Raw genomic sequence first — 15102 nt, 5'->3', positions numbered from 1 at the left:
CTTCTAGTTAGATAGAACTGAAAGGCAAGAACAAACCAGCAGTTAAGTTATAACTGCCAACAGAGAGAGTACAACCCAAGAACTGCAACATGTTCACTTTCCCTTTCTGCAGGGTGGCATTGAGGCCAATAGGGTACTACTGAGAAGTCAGTCTGCAGGGCAGCCCCACTGGGAGAGCAGAAGAATGATCCGGGCACTCAAAGGGAAGGCAGCCAAGTAGTGCTGGAGTCTGCAACCTGCACTGGATCACTGGGCCAGGTAGCTTTTGTTCAGATGGTTTCCTGGTCTATACTCAATGTCTCCCACCAGACCACAGCTGCCATCTCAGATCAAGCCTCATGCTCTCTGAGGATAACAAGTACAACTGCATCTTCAATTCCCCTCCACCCCCCAAAAAAAGTTCTAGAGGTACCAAGATCCAGCTTTGTTCAGCAAAGTTCTGTGAATTTGGAAAGAAGGAGATTTCCCTTGAGACCTGGGAAGCTGGCCCAGCTCTGGGGAAAGCCCAGCCAGGCCTACTCACACATTGCAGGCAGGATCAAGAGAGTTAGTCTGCACATCTCACTACTGCAGCTCAAGGTGGCCTTATGGGGAGCACCAGGCTTTACAGGGCCCAGCTCATGTGCAAGGGCCCATGCACCACTCTCCCCCTGCCCCAGGGTCTGCTGCCCTTGGTGATTGTCTCCCCTCCACTGCCATTTTAAGCCTTCCCCCTCTGGCTCCTGATCCCTTCTGCCCTTACGGGATCTAGCTGGCACACGCTGACTGGCGGCTCAAGGCTCCTGGCATCTGGTGCTGGGGTTTGAGGCCTGGTGCGATGCAGTCAGCACAGCACACCTCCACCAACAGTCACCCCCTGCTGGCACCCACAGCCTCAGGCTGCACAGTCCCACAAGTCACAGCTTGTTCCCCAGGACACAGCTCCTACTGCCCCAAAGCCCCACCCCCAAAGCAGTACCTTGTGAGGAGGAGCACATTTACCCCTCAGGGCAAAGCCATGTGAGCTGGGGGAAAAGAGGAAAAAAGTTATAGCCGCCCCCCTCCCATTTGTTCCATGACAGCCATGGCTAAAGCTCACTCCCACTGCTCATTTCTGCAGGGGTCCCAGAGTCTGGGCAGCGTAAGAAACATCTTAAAGTCTTATTTTAAGATTTACTATAAGAGTCAGTCCCCTTGTGTCATCACAGGGGCTCAAGTTTCATTTATACATGGCATATTTCCTCCTCTCTACCCAAGTTTCACTTTCAAAACAGTGCTTCATTAACCAAAAATGAAACTAGAAAGGGGGCACTATTGACAAAGCTGGATGTTTTGGCAAGTGAAGAAGTAGGGGTAACAGGCTGGGGATAGGGGGAAAATAAAATAATTTCAGTGAGTCACAAGGGGACCAGAACTCTGAAGTTTACTGATAACTAGACACCTAATTAACAGCAGCACATCCTGTTACACTGAATTCTGGCTGTCCAGAGAGCTCACCAGTTCGCATGGAGGGTTTTCTTCAGACATGAGAACCAGACATGTAGTTTCAATTCTGGAACACAGTCCATGTGCTGGTAGATCCCATGGTAACATAAGGCCTTGCCTATACCACATGAGCAGCAGGTATTTGGGGTTTTTGGTGGGGTTTTTCTTTTGGGGAACACAGAGCTTCTCCGTCTCTGTGTATGTTCAGTCAGGTCACAGGAATTAAGCTTTCCTCTCCACCAACGGGTTTCACTTCTCTTTTCAAGTTATAGACTTCACATAAATTAAAGTGCTTGACCTTTAAGTGTCTACTCAGTTTAACATTACCCATGAGCAGCATACAGAGAGCCTTCATCTTTTCCAATACAGCAGGAGAGGGGATCTTTTTCACATATCTAGGCAAATTTTGCCTACAGCTTTTAAGGGTGTTACTTATTTCTCTAGCCTCACCATGCTTTATGGTTTAAAGCGATACAGGCTTATTAATATAGTCAGTTCCCCGCCCCCCATGCTAATAGTTAACAGTCAAAACTGGTTGTGTTAGCCTAGACAAGCAGTAAAGGAGACAAGATTCCTTTTACTTAACTTGTAAGCATATTTTGAAGCATGATACAGAGGTTTTGAGGACAGACTCTCCTACAGATTTTGGGAGTACCCATTAGAGAAGATTTTCCAGAGTGTTTTGGCCAGTCTGCTTTCTAGACCAGGTCTGGGTAGTCTCAGGTAGTTTTAAGAGAAGCCAGTATTCTTATCACTTGATTAGTATCACTTGTTGCCTGTCTGTCTCCCCCCCCTCAGAATTCCAGCCCCATATCATGCAATTGACTGCATCTTTGCATTAGAAGCATTTCTAGGTCTGACTGCTGTGGAGGAAGAGCTGGAAGACCTGAACCCTGAAGGCTCAAAAACCGCAAATAGCAATAAAAACCTATCAGATTTATTTTACAAGTGTCAGGATTTTTTTAAGCACCTGGAGTGGACCTTATTAAGACCTCATATTATGACACCTAGACATTACAAGAGGCAGGAAGCAGCTTAATGAAGGAGAATCTTCACCACACCTTTAATTGTATTCAATTCCCACCTCTGGGTATTTAGCATTTTTGCCAGCTCCTTCCTAATCAAAGGCTCTAGTTGCAGTGAAAGCCACTTCCTTTCTTACTGAGAGGTGAAGAGACAGAAACAGTAGCAGGTCAGAAAAGAGACCTCCACACTCTAGCCTTTTATCACTCCCAGCCCAAATATAAAGTTAGTCCTGCTGTTAGACAAACACCCTGCAGCTTCTTTCCAGTATTCTACCTCCTATGGAGACCAAAAACTTTAATCAACAAGATAAGAAATACCTTTAAATTTAAAAGGTTATTAAAACAGGAGAATAGGTCTCTCTCAGAGAGATAGAAAAATCACCCTTCTGCTTCAAAAAAAACAATTACTCCTCTTCCCATGTTGGTACAGCAAGGAGAAACAACTGACTACATTATATTAAATGACACAACCATCAGGGTTTAAACAAGTCAAACACTTGGAAACCAAACCACTCACCTCTGTTCCTGCCTGAATTTCTACTCACCAATCCAAGCACTATACAGGGCACCCTTCACTCTGCCCTTAATATACAGCTACTGGGATCAGCAAATGGGGAGCACATGCAAGTCAGGTGCATTGCTTGTCCTGACCAATGGGAGATGGAATGTGGTTGCAGTCTTATTGGGATCCAGAAAGAGAGAATCCTAGGTGGAAAGTGATTTGTTCACCACATGTGACACCAATTGAGACCGCCAGCTCGTTGATTGTCAGCTACCTTTCAACCAGCTGGTCTGTCCTGGAAGGCATAGCCTACGTCACAACAGCTGCTAGTTAGGAAAAGCATTTCTCATTATGAATGTGTGACTCAGCAATACAAGTTCCGGCACCAAGCGTTGTAAGAAAGCTTAAGTGATGAAGTTTGACATAGCTGAAGACATTTTAATGACAAAGAAAAAAATGTTATAAGTGATAGAAGATGACATAGACCAGGGATCGGCAACCTTTGGCACGCAGTCCATCAGGGAAATCCGCTGGCGGGCTGGGACAGTTTGTTTACCTGCAGCGTCCGCAGGTTCGGCCTACTGTAGCTCCCACTGGCCGTGGTTCGCCGTTGCAGGCCAATGGGGGCTGAGGGAAGCAGCAGCCAGCACATCCCTCGCTCCACCAGAATGTTTCAAAGGGTGGCATGGTAGTTCCTATGGCTGCTGTCCTGCACGGCTGGCTGGGCTTGCCTTCCTGCTCTAGGCATTGCAGCCTGTAGGGTCCCAACGCCACTCAGGTTAGGTCCAGCCATCATGATAACAGGAGGCAAGTAAGCCCCGGGGGGCAGGATCCGACCGAAACCACCCCAGGACAGGGCCGTGACTGGGGTGGGGTGAGCAGGGCAGCTGCTCAAGGTGCAAAGCTGCAGAGTAGCTTAGGCCGGCAATGCCAGGCAGCTAGGGCCAGCCATGTGCGGCGGGGCTTGGTGGGGCCAGTCCCACATGTACAGTTACCATCTTTGAAATTCAAAAAACTGATACCACCCCCCACAAGGCAAGCCTGCTGCAACCCCAACTCCCAACCACAAGGCAACTCTGCATCCCCCCTTCAACAGCCAACCATAGTATGTAGAGAGATAACACATATAAGATGGATAATGTTGCACGTTTCCTCACTCTCTCATGACTCAAACCCTCTCTCACACATGCGCGCGGTGTGCTTATGTGTTGGTGGGTACACAGCTGCTGTATTATCGACAGTTTTGATCTGTTATTAGCTAAACTGCAGAAGTGGGAATACTGCAGTATCTTCAGCTGGACACTGAAACGTTTAACATTAGAGATCCCAGTGTAGTGTGATAATAATGCAAATCTTAGACCCACGTAAGCCCCCTACCCCCAGCAGATTAAATTATTTTTCTGGCAACTGACAAATCAATAAAAAACGAGGCTAGGCCCATCAAATACCAGCCAGGTTGTAACCCTACCCATGCAGCGGGCTCAGGGAGGGCACGCCACCTTCATTCCCTGACTCATCTCAGCTAGCCACCAAGTCTGTCTAGGTTGGGAGGGCACAACCAAAAAACCGGGGGGTGGGGCACACGAGCTCATGTGCCCCCATGTGCCACCTCTGGTAGGGGGCACAAATATGCTTGCTCACCCTTCGTGCTAAAATGCCTAGTGATGGCTCTGCCCCAGAGCCTCCATCCCCAGACTATTTACTGGGTCACGACTGGCCATAAATACTTACAAATGGGTCCTGAGCCCAAAAAGATTGAGAACCACTGCTATAAACAATGACACTGACCTAAGGCCCAGGCTACGCAATAGTCAGGCTTGGACCAATGATAAGTTTTAGGATCAGCACTTTATGATTTCCCTTCCCCTCTCCTCAGGGTTAAAACAGGTAATTTGTTATAGACCTCCAACCCCTCCAGGTGTATTTAAGTGCGCCCAGGCCACAAGCTGTCACCTCACTCAGGATGGATCATGTGGTTCTCCTACTTTCAGACTGAGCCTTGGATTGCAGTTCCCAGGTGCTAACTGTGATCACCTTAGCACAGAGGTGCTGGAACTAGGGATGGTGGGGGTGCGACAACACCCCCTGGTTTGCAGTGGTTTCTATCATTTACAGGTTTACAGTTTTGTTCAATGGCTTTCAGCATCCCTACTATACAGATTGTTCCAGGGCCTATGCCTAAGCAGGCCTGACTTGTGTTCAGTACCTGCAGCTCTGTTCCTTTTCGATTTGGGAGCAATGATGGTGGTAAACCAGTGACCAAGCAGCCTCCATAGAGCAAAGCATTATTTGCTTAGAACAAAAGCTTTCAGAGCAAACAGATCTTTAAAACAATAGAACAGGCCGTACCGTTCCCTGGATCTTGGAAGGCCCTATGGCTTAGACTCCATGGGCAGAGTCTCTCTCTGTGTCCACCTATCTCCCTGGAGTCAGATTCTGACAAGTGTCCCCCCACCAGGAAAGGATTTAATTTTTTTTTTTTAATCTCCAAGCTCTAACTTCAGCGAAACAAGGCCTGCAACTTGTGAGAGACAGGATCTCTGGATCTAGCAGCTTGCTTCATTGTCTTTCTAGTGTGCGTGGGGGTGGCCCTGTCTACATGCATTGTGTTGCTTTCCTTTTTGCCCGTGTTAAGTTAGATAGATATAATCATATCAGAAATCCCAATAACCCACCATTGTTATACAGGTTGCAGAGTGGTAGCCGTGTTAGTCTGTATCAGCAAAAAAGCGGAGGAGTACTTGTGGCACCTTAGAGACTAACAAATTTATTTGGGCATAAGCTTTCATGGGCTAAAACCCACTTCATCAGATGCAAGTCAATAATACCAACAACATTTAAAACATGCTCTAAGAAAAATCTGCGAAAAGTGGCATTCTACAAGAGGGGGGTTAGGAGGAGTGCAAAAGTTTTTATTGGTAATCACAAGGAGCAAGCTCCTTAACTCAGCCATGGCGTTGCTACTTGTAACATTGCTACGCAGAAGCCATTACCATAAACATGTTAGGTGAGCCCTCTGTGTATTTTTAAAATCCATTGGCTCATTAGGATCCAAGAACTAGAAGAATCAGCTTGAATTGCATGAGGTGAATGAACAATTGCAACTTAACTGAAGTCTGTATCTCTCCCAATTGCTCTTCTTTTTCCATCCCTCATTGGTCAAGGCACAATTTGGTTCATTCTCATTGCTGTCCCAAGCTGTCAGTCCTTTAATTCCTGCCCATGATGACATCACTTGCCTGTACATAGAGGCGGAAGATGGGTAGTTTCTATGATGTTGAACAGAGACAACTTTTAGTCTGTTGGTAAGAGGTTTTGTTTTGCTTTTTAAATCCAAGGAAAAGATGTTTAGAAGTGGTATGAAAGTTGCTTTTTATTCTAAACAGATTGCTTTATTGTAAGAGTTTTGTTAAAGTAAACAGTGGCAAAGGCTACTAGCTGAAGGCTTTGTGAAGCGTAGCTTTCGCCTCCCCAAATGCCTCTTGTTTGGCTTGTATATCTCAGATTCCTTATATAGCATGAAAACCATACCTAATCTCACTTGCATTAGGAGTCCTAATCTAATAAACACTAAATCCTTCAGATGAGAAGGAAACTGTCTTATATAACTTGAAGTGTGAAGGTAGCTTCCGGCAATGGTTCTCTGCTGTAAATTGTTTTAGTCTGTCTTGCCACATCAACTTGGCCTCAAATTCTAGAGACTCTAATTGGTGGTGAGGGAAGAGCTGTTGATGTTCGCACAATAGTTATTATCAAGCTTGGATTCTAGTCCCCTCATAACCCTTGGAGTGTCCTGTGAATGTTAGTTACTAGCCTAAAGCCTGTAAGTGGCTAGGGCTCTGCCTGAGAGTTTCTTACTCCGATCTGCTCAGTAGTGCCCCCATGACAAACCAGCTGTCTCCTTGTATCAATGGAGACCTTAACCCTGAAACTAGGGAGGGGACGTCAAACTACTCTCAATCCCATAACTGCTAACAAGGAGACAGAACTGTTTGAGTAGGGTGGGGAAGTCAAGATTACTGAAGGTTCAATGGCTGATTGGTTCCTCCAGCAGCTGATCTTGAGCACTTTTGGAATATATTGATTGCCTAGGAATGTGACTTACATAGCTGTAAGATAACCAGAGCTTTGCGTCAGTGCACTTGTATTTAATCTAAATGGATGAATTGTACTTGAAGGTGAGGCTCTACTGAGCCCTTTCAAACTGGAAGAGGAACATATTACTGTCTTCATCCTGAGCTCCATTTTCACAGCCAGGCACAAAAACTGTCTAGCGAAGGGCTAAAGCTTTGACTTGTAACTATTCTATCTCTTGCCTCCTTTAGTGGTCTGACTAGACAATGTCTGAAAACAAAAGCCACTGTTGCTGACACCCTAGAGAGCAGGGAACATGCACAGCAGGTTGGTAGCCCACCTTTCACACCACCCAGCAGCTGTCTGGCCACTAACAGACAGCAGACAAATCTGCAGCAGCACCCTTCAGGGTCTATAAGCAATCTCTCCAAGGGTCTAGGGCCTTGTAAAACTTGCCTAGTCAGGAATAATGCTGCCAAACTTGGGAGAGGTAACTGGTGACTGAAATCACTGCTGTTTTTCCATGAAGCACATGTGGTCTAATTCTAGCTGAAATTTTGAGACCCTCAAATCACCCAGCTGTAGACAAGGGTATTCCCTTACTGAATAGTTAAATGTATCAAATAAAAAAGCCATAATTGGCTGGAGAGTCACTTAACCAGTCTATACAGGACTCTGAATTAAGTGTGGGTGGGGGAACAGTCAAAACTCCCTTTATTCCACAACAGATCTCTTCTTGATGTGACTCTTCTCCCTTTGACAGAATGTGGTGAGCAGGGTGGCCAACTTGCCTTTAGTCAGCTCTGCCTGTGATCTGGTTTCAATGGCCTACACCTCTGCCAAAGAGAGCCACCCCCATATCAGATCTCTGTGTGATGTGGCAGCTAAAGGAGTGAAGACTATGACTGAAGCTACAATCAACTGTGCACAGCCAGTTCTGACTAAACTTGAACCTCAGAGTGAGTAAACTATGGCATAAAGCTGTATGGGGGTGTGTGTGTCTCCAAGTGATCACACAGGCTTCAGTTGTGTAATATCCCACATGAGAACCTCCTGCTGGCTTATCTCCTAGGTGGAAGCCACTCCCCTCCATCTAGCTGAGTGACTCAGGACGGGTCAGAGTTTGTCTTTCAGCATCTGAACAATGCAGCTCTAATGGAGACTTACCATTATTAGGCTTGACCGGGGTAGTGTCTGTACCTATAAATACAGTTCTCTTTGAATGTGTGGTTGAGGTACAGGTGATTGGAAGGGGCCATGTACACAACTAACCTCTTACTGCAGTGGGTGACCTGTCTCCACTATACAAAAGCTTGATCCTCCTTAGCAAGTGCAGGTTTGTACTTGCTAAAGACTCAGTCAGAGTACTAGAATCTCACTGAGTAACTCTGATCTCCAACCCAGATCACTACTGAAAAGTAGCTGCAAAACCACTGTGCAACAAGTATCTGTAATAGGGGTGGGTGAGATCTGATCACACGAGTAACCCTTAAGATGTTTGGTGGCAAAAGCCTTCATTTGGCAGGGACAATGCCTCATGCATGACCTAAAGTAACTAGGAGGAAAATAGTCAAAATGGCTAACAAACGTGAATGACAGGCACTGCCACGATTGGGTTTAGCTGGCAAAAGCTGGCTTCAACCTCATGGCACTTTTGCCACATCTCCAAATGTGTGAATCCAACCTGGAGTTTTTCTACTAAATAGTCCTTGGTTAATGGGTTAAAGGGGCAAGAGCTCTCTTGCCCCTCAAACAAAACTCTTACCGCTGTGACCATCAACTTGTTTCCAGTTGCACGGCATTTATGCTTGAGCTTGGGCTTAGTATAAACTGCCCAAGGAAACTTCACTGGATGACTTTAACCATTCCCAAAGGCTAAGGAATTCTACCATGGACAATCCTTCAGAGAATCCATGGAGGGGGAAATCAGCAGGGTTTGAACCTTCAGCCCACACTCCTGGCAAGTATGGAAGTGGAGTAATTGTTCTGCTCTGGGAACTCCACTGGAGGGAGATGTGGCACACTTTACCAGGGAGCTACACAACTATTGGCCAGACAGCACTGACATGCTGGGAGTTGGACTCCTGGATTCTATTTTAACCTTGCAGGGGAGTGTCCTCTAGTGGTTGGAGGACTTAGTAACACAGATGTGGCTGGGAATGGGGTCTGCCAAATTAAGTCAGCTCTTTTCTAGAAAGCAAGTATTTTCCTCCAGTTACAATACACTTCATTTTATCACACCTTTGGCTTTCAGGTTTTTTTTGCTTTTTTTTTTTCCTTAAAAAAGAGCACTTTAGTCAAGTTCCTCCTTTTAGGGAGGCTGAGCTTTTGACAAAGGGATAATCTTTATGCATAATGCACATGCTTCACAATCCCCTTCAATCAATACCCTGATTCCGCCTCTTTCTATTCCCCCCCCCCCAACAGTTTGACCCTGCCCTGTTACATGCTACTCCTAGCATAGCCTGGTGCAGCCTCTCCATTAATTCCATTGTAAAATGGTATGGCTAACTATTGCCTCCTGAAGCAGCAGTTAGGGCTGCCAGCTTTCTGATTACAGAAAACCGAACAAACACCCCTGCTCTGCCCCTTCCCTGAGGCCCCACCCCTGCTTGCTCTCGCCCCAGCCTGGCAAAAATGAGCAAGGTTGGGGGGAAGGGGTTGGGATGTAGAAGGGGATGAGGGATCCAGCTGGGGGTATGGGCTCTGGAATGGGGCCAGGGATGAGGGTTTGGGGTGCAGGGGGCTCTGGGGTGGGGTGCAGGAGGATGCTCTGGGATTGGCATGCAGGAGGGAGTGCAGGCTCCAGGGTCAGAGGGAGGTTGTGTTCTGGAGGGGGCTCAGGGCACGGGGTTGGGGTGCAGGAAGGGGTGAGGGCTCCAGCTGGGGGTATGTGTTCTAGAGTGGGGCAAGGAGATGAGGGGTTTGGGGTGCAGGAGGGGGGCTCCAGGCTAGGGGGTGGGGTTGAGGGGTTTGGAATGCAGGAGGGGGTGCAGGTGACCCTCTGGGAGGTAGTTGGCATGCAGGAGGGGGCTCAGGGCTAGGGCGGGGGTTTGGGGTGCAGGATCCAGCTGGTGCTTAATTCAGGTGGCTCCCCAAAGTGGCTAGCATGTTCCTGCAGCCCCTAAGCAGAGGCATGGTCAGGTGGCTCCATGCGTTGCCTGCACCAGCAGCTCCCATTGGCTGCAGTTCCTAGCCAATGGGAGCTGCAGAGCCAGTGCTGGGGTGGGGGCAGCACACGGAGCCTCCCTGGCTGCACCTGCACCTCAGGGACATGCCAGCCACTGCCAGGAGCTAAGCAGAGCCTGCCTTAGCCCTGCTGCACTGCCAACCAGACTTTAACTGGCCTGTCAGTGGCACTGGCCGGAGCTGCTAGGGTCCCTTTTCAACTCTGTTCTGGTTGAAAACAGTTGCCTGGCAACCCTAGCAGCAGTAGGAACCCTTCCTCAATAAGGACTGCATTAGGGCAAAAACCATTAAACAATAAAAGAAACCTGCTACAAGCTTACCAGAGGTCACCCTCGGCTCCATCTTAGGGCTCTGATAGGTTTTTAGTCCTCAAAACATCGTGGGTGGGTTCCTCTGTGGCTACTAATTCATCTCAGATCCCAAACCAGAACAAAGGTGGAGTGGAGCAGCTATTTGGCATTCTGTAACAGGTAACATCAGAAGCTCAAGTGTACGATCGGCAGACGGGTGTCACTCCAAAGTGGTGGGTTTTTGCATAATGCAAATTCCGTAGCTGTGACTAACTTCACCTAGAGACTTCTCCAGGAAATCCACTTGTCCCAAAAGTCTGGACTTGGCTGGCATACTCTCAGTATAGCCCCCCTTAAACTTCCAGGTTTTACATTTCCCCCTTGAGAGGTTAGGTCCAATCTTGGCCCACAATAGCATATAAACGTAATACAATAAGGCCAATTTCCCATAATATTCTTGAGACCAATCTGTCACAGCGAGCTCTGTCTCCAACTGGATGTCAGTCAGCAGCTTCCATCATGGAAGGTGGCCACCCCATGTCTTGTCATTAGGAAAGTGAAGTGAGAACCACTGCTTAGCCCAGGAGTGAAATCTAGGGTTACTGGGTGAGAAGCTCTGGGCTCCAGCACTGGCAGCTCTCTAGCCTTTGAAGATTGCACACTGACTCTGAGGACCTGTGGCTGCCCCAACAGACCAGATGCAACATCTGCAAGGCTTTTCCCCCCTGCTCTTGGTTTTTAGACACCACTGATGTTAAAGCCTAGAGGTGAAACAGCTGGGCTCCCTGCATATCCCCACATACCAGAGGAAGGTGGGAGGCATCCATGCCTTTAGAACTCCCCTACACTTTCTATATTAAAACAAGAAGCTGTGAGCAAACAGTCTTAAGGGATTAAGGTTGGGTAAATTCCCTTCTGCTTTTGACAGATAAGGAAATGTACTACACGGTAATCTCCCTCATGGTACAATGAAAACCTCAATTACAACCTCAGTAACACTTGCTAATAGTCAGCATTAACAAGTGCCGTGTCTGGGGAAAGAATGAGGTCACAACAGAGGTCTTGCATTATGCTTAGAATCTCTTGTCTGGAGATGTTTCCACTGAGTAATTACATGTGGTATTGGCACTGGGTTATAGTAAAAGGCTCCCCTCACAGGAAAGGGGATGCCAAGTTAAGGTTTTTCCTGGGGTTGGTTAATGACTCTATAAATGAAGCTTGTCCATGAAATATAATTGAGAAAGGGAAAGTCTCTGAGAGACATTCTCTTATCAGACACACTTCCCACAATAGCTATAGGCTAACACTTGAGAAGAGAGCCTGTGTCTTGGCCTATGGCAAGGATATTGCAGAACCAGAAAATCAAAGAGCGGGAAGGACTCTCCGCTACTAGAGTTAATTTTTTAAACAAAGATTTGGGAAACTTTATTCATGGTGTTAACTTTTACAGTTGCAGCAGCAAATGAATTTGCCTGCAAAGGACTGGATAAGCTGGAGGAGAAGCTGCCAATCCTTCAACAGCTAACTGATAAGGTAACTAGCTCTTTGAGGGCCATGGTCTGCTAAATATTTCTATTTAGCTAAATGCTGTCAATCCCTTGAGTTTCAAGGCTGGGTATGGTGGGAACTGACCACTTCCTCATTGCTGTAGCTAGCTATACCTTATGCCAAAGCTTCCAAACTTGGATGGCTAAACTGAGACCACTAACTAGGGTAGACTGGTTTCAGAGTAGCAGCTGTATTCGTCTGTATTCGTAAAAAGAATAGGAGTACTTGTGGCACCTTAGAGACTAACAAATTTATTTGAGCATAAGCTTTTGTGAGGTACAGCTCACTTCATCGGATGCATTCAATGAAAAATACAATGGGGAGATTTATATGACCCTCTCTCCAGAGAGGCTGTACTCTTCTGACCCCTGCTGTGGCCTTCTGACTAGTTCAGTGGTGTCTACTCCATTGACCTGGTGTCTTCTTTGCGAGCATCCCTTGAGGGGTCACATCTGCTTCTATCCTGTAACTTTAGTTCCCGCCTTGAAATAGTCATGGATGTTGAGTAGCATGAAGTGATTACCTTTGACCTTTTCTAGGTTCTTTTGGATGCCAAAGAGCTGGTGACAGGTACCAGGGATGCCATGAACAGCAGAGTGACTGAGGTGCTGGACAAGACCATGCAGGCAGCAAAATCAGCAGTAACCAGTGGCATGAGCACAGTCATGGGCTCCAGAGTGGGGCCTGTGACTGTGAGTGGAGCAGAAGCCATGCAGGGGAAATCGGTAGACCTGGTGGATCACTCCCTCCCCATCACAGATGCTGAACTAGGTTGGGAAAATACTTGGATGATGCTAATAAACCATAGCTGTTGGACTTCCCAAACCAAAGCATAAGTCTTAGACTCCCCTTGCACTAGTTTTCTCTCATGTGCCAACAATCTAGGTCTCAATCCTATTACTCTGACTAAAGGGTTGCTAAAACATTACTTAAATACATGTATCCAGAGGAGTGATTCCCAGACTCTGCTGTGGAAACAAATGTAGATAATGGTCATCAATAAAGGTAACTAATTCCTTGAATCTCCAGTCAGTCTCTCTTCTGGGCAACCTACATGACACTGGAAATGGAATGTAGTGAGGCAGGGGGAGGCTCCCAAGCAAGTGGCAAATACCACTTAGATGGGAGCACACCTACTTTCCAGGGAGCTGACGTATCTTCACCCCCATGTTCCTATCCTGGTGATTGTACTCCTAAGGGAAAAGACTGCTGACCCAGATGTTAATAAGGGCTCTGAAATAGCCATGGTCTTGCTGACTGAAGCCTCTGCACTGGCAGGGCTGCCTAAATTGTATCCTCTTCGCTCCCTTAGCTAAACTAGCAGCATCTGTGAAGGGGTTTGAGGTGGCTTCTGTGGAACAGCAGCAGAAGTACTTTGTGCGTCTGGGGTCTCTGGCCACTGAACTCCGCCAGCACACTTACCTGCAATCTGTGAGCAAAGTGAGACTGCTCCATCAGAGTATGCAGGAGAACCTCTCTCAGATCCAGCACACCATTGATCTGGTAGGCAATCCTTAATCTGTGCTAGTAGCTTTTTGGGACAACCCTGCCCCAAAGGGCAAACCACAAAACTTTCCTCTAAAGCATTCTGTTCTGGCTTAACCTACATGACTGCAATCCTCTCTCTGATATCCATAAGAGCCATGTCTGACACTTCTGTCCAGCAGACTGTCTGTACTGGTACCATTTGTTCATAGGCTGGTCCTCCTACAGTACAGTTTGAAAACACCTTGTTCTTGTCCCCACTTCAGACTGAGACTGTCAAGCAGAGTGTGGGTAAGAAACTACACAAGGGTCAGCAGAAGCTGCACCAGTTGTGGCTGGAATGGACTAAGAAGGAGCTTGCAGTAATTGACAATGGTTCTGCACAGCCAGAGGTACTTGAATACTAACTCATGTTGGCAGTGGTGCTCTATCCTGCCCATTAATATCTTCTCAAACACACACTGATTTGCTTTACCCCAGCAGGTAGATACCCTTGTTCTGGTCATGTCTTGGAGAATCACCCAGCAGCTGCAGACCATATGCTTGAACCTAGTGATTCTAGTCCAAGGCCTTCCTACCAGTGTTCAGGACAAGACGCAGCAGGCTCATCACAATCTGCAAGAGGTCCATGCTGCCTTCTCCAAGGCCAACTCCTTCCAGGACCTGTCCACCAGTATCCTGACCTGCAGCAAGCAGAAGCTGCTCAAGGCCCAGGAGTATGTGGATGAACTATTTGAATATGTGGTGCATAAGGCTCACCTGTCCTGGCTAGTGGGACCCTTTACCCTCTGTGGCAGAACCTCTTCAGAATTGCAGTACCAGGAAGACTGTAGGGCGGAGATAGATTAGAGAACCCTGCTAGCATTCTTGTCAAACACAAGCATTACTTTTCTAGTCATAAGGCAGCTGATGGGGGAAGAATAACCTGCTGTCACATAAAATTGCAGTTCTCCTCCAAGAGGAGGCTGAAAGTCCACCTATCCAAGCCTACTATAGAATCCTAGCGCAGCATAATCTTGCAGGAAATCAACTGAAGTGGTATTGATGAGCTGTGTGGGCTCTAGAACTACATTTCCCTCACCCACACTTACCCAGTGCCATGGGTTAGATAATACCCCTTAAGCTGGAATGTCCCTTAGTGTTTAGTCTTGAGACCTTTTAAGGTGGTTCTCCATGCAAATGGTACATATCAATTGTGTATTGTATTGCTATTCACTTAATCAAAGCTGGGTGGGAAGGAATAGAGTACTAGGAGACCTAACCCAATCAGTGGTGCTTCAAGCATTTTCTAGATCTATTTCATAGCCTAGTACAAATTTCCTGGATGTGGAGGGTGTAAACATTGAATTAATAGTTCTATTTTTATGGCCTGACAGACAGCTGTTATGCAGGGGTCTAGAGCAAAAACTTCCAGAGGATTTCTTTCCAGTGCAGTAGTCTTTCAGGCTAGAGCCTGAGACGCTGATATCTAGTCTCCTCTATACTCTAAGCAGTAAACTGGGTGTATTGCAACACTTCTCTGCAT

The 15102-nt window shown here is 47.0% G+C and overlaps 1 protein-coding gene across 1 annotated transcript; it reads left to right on the top strand.

The window, feature by feature from the left end:
- The first annotated feature begins 5942 nt into the window (after positions 1-5942).
- LOC140897169 (perilipin-3) lies at positions 5943-14426 on the top strand. The gene is made up of 8 exons (XM_073309555.1): positions 5943-5998; positions 7317-7392; positions 7829-8024; positions 11995-12077; positions 12632-12863; positions 13405-13595; positions 13844-13969; positions 14058-14426. Exons 1-8 carry the CDS (start codon positions 5943-5945, stop codon positions 14424-14426), a joined length of 1329 nt encoding a protein of 442 aa, XP_073165656.1.
- Positions 14427-15102: the final 676 nt, after the last annotated feature.

Source organism: Lepidochelys kempii, chromosome 13 (assembly GCF_965140285.1).
Source record: "Lepidochelys kempii isolate rLepKem1 chromosome 13, rLepKem1.hap1, whole genome shotgun sequence".
Taxonomy (NCBI): Eukaryota; Metazoa; Chordata; order Testudines; family Cheloniidae; genus Lepidochelys; species Lepidochelys kempii.
Note: the sequence above shows the minus strand (reverse complement) of the source record. Positions and strands in the feature narration are given on the sequence as shown.